Genomic DNA, 2,051 nt, shown 5'->3' with positions numbered 1-2,051 from the left:
CTGCAACTTCCTTTGCCCTCGTTTCCTTCCCTTTCTTTTACTTCTCTTTTTCCCTCTTAAAAGTTAAAACCCGCTGCCTATCTATTTATTCCTTGCATGTCAAATTGCCCAGCTTATGATTGCCCTTAAATCGAGCTCGTGTTAATTACTAGCATTCAATTGACACCCGCTGAAACAGGACAAAAAAATTCCTGTCCTCCAATAGCCATTTCTGAAATTTTCCGTTTATCAGGACCCAAACATTCCTAGACAAAGGGCAACTCCAAAGTGCATGTATCATTGACTCATCAGTCTTTTCGCAAATCCCACACCTGGCCACATCAACTCGGACCTCCCAACCTCCCTTCACCCATTACCCATTTCCGAACTTTCACGCATCAAATACCAGGACTTCAACCTTATCTACGCAGCCTCTTTTTCTAGTAAGCAAAAAGACATACGCACAATCTTACTCGTCATGATCATGTACTTTACGAAGGGGTTTCTCCTTCTACACACATTGCTTGTATTCCTTATTCCCCAGTTTGACACTTTACAAGACATCTTAACCATCAGCAATCCCATCAGAAATGGTGACCTTTTAGTCTCTAACGGAGAAACCTTTGCACTAGGTTTCTTTAGTCCCGGAGAGTCCACCAACCGCTATGTTGGCATTTGGTTTTATAAAGCTCCTGAACAACCCGTGGTATGGGTTGCAAACAGAGACAATCCTATCAATGATAATTCCGGGGTTTTCTCAATTAATCTTCATGGAAACCTAGTGCTCTGTGGCGAGGACCAAAAACAACCCATTTGGTCGACAAATATTGTCACAAAATCAAACAATAATACTACTCTTGCTCGGCTCATTCATTCAGGAAATCTAATGTTGTTGATTAATGAAACAAGTGAGGTGCTATGGGAAAGCTTTGACAATCCAACTGATACATTTCTCCCGGGCATGAAACTTGGGTTAGATCGAATGAACGGTCTAAATCGAATTCTAACATCTTGGAAGTCCAAAGATAATCCAGGAATTGGCTATTGCTCCTTCATTCTCAACACCAATAGCTCCTCCCCAGAGTTGTTCTTGTATAAAGGTAATATTTTGTGGTGGCGTTCTGGTCATTGGAATGGTATTGGATGGAGTGGAATACCAACATCGTCAAGTAATGATTCGGTCGTGAATTTCAATTTATTTAACAACCAGTATGAGACTTCTACAATTTGGGGTTTACGTTACCCAGACGTGTCATTATTGTCAAGATTAGTGGTGAATGGATCTGGATCAATTCAACGCTCTGTGAGTGAAATTTCAGATCAAGAATGGGACATTCTTGGGACAGTTCCATTGGACCGGTGTGACAATTATGGGCGGTGTGGTGCATTTGGTAAGTGTCAAGTTCAAAATGGTACTGAATTTGAATGCACTTGTCTACCTGGGTTTGAACCAAGATCACCAAGTGAATGGTCTGCGAGAAATGCGACGAGTGGGTGTGTGAAGAAGCATGGGGGGGCATCCATTTGCAAGAGTGGTGAAGAGTTTGTGAAGGTGGAAAATGTGAAGCTTCCGGATAGTTCATTTGCACGAGTCGATGAGAAGCTGAGTTTGAAGGAGTGTGAGCAAAAATGCTTGGAGAATTGTTCTTGCACGCGTATGGAGGAGTAGATGTGAAAGAGGAAGTTGGTTGCATGAGATGGTAAGGTGAATTGATGGATACAAGAGTGTTGGATGGGGGCCAAAATTTGTATGTACGTGTTGATGCATTTGAGTTAGGTACTTGACAATTTACTGAGACAAATTATTTGAGGCAATTTTTTTTTTATACCGTACATGCACACAACAATATCACTCTTATTGTTTTTAATATGTGATTTCATAATTGTTGCATGATAAAAATAATATTGGGAGTATGCCTATTTAAAGGTGATGTTATTATAATTACAATTTCTCATCTTAATTGTAAAAATAGTTTTCAAAAATTGTGCACCAATCTTGTTGCATAAATGGAGAAATTTTCTTGCTGTTTCCAGATCATTTCAAGGGATTCTTTGCCAACAAGAGGAAGCAG

At 40.2% G+C, this 2,051-nt stretch overlaps 1 protein-coding gene across 1 annotated transcript; it reads left to right on the top strand.

Annotated features, from left to right (window-relative positions):
- Positions 1–463: 463 nt before the first annotated feature.
- LOC126704241 (G-type lectin S-receptor-like serine/threonine-protein kinase RKS1) lies at positions 464–1,648 on the top strand. Its single transcript, XM_050403258.1, has one exon. It carries the CDS (start codon positions 464–466, stop codon positions 1,646–1,648), a length of 1,185 nt encoding a protein of 394 aa, XP_050259215.1.
- The last annotated feature ends 403 nt before the right edge of the window (positions 1,649–2,051 follow it).

Source organism: Quercus robur, chromosome 10 (genome assembly GCF_932294415.1).
Source record: "Quercus robur chromosome 10, dhQueRobu3.1, whole genome shotgun sequence".
NCBI classification, from domain to species: Eukaryota; Viridiplantae; Streptophyta; class Magnoliopsida; order Fagales; family Fagaceae; genus Quercus; species Quercus robur.
The sequence above is the reverse complement of the archived record's forward strand: the minus strand, read 5'-3'. Positions and strand labels throughout refer to the sequence as shown.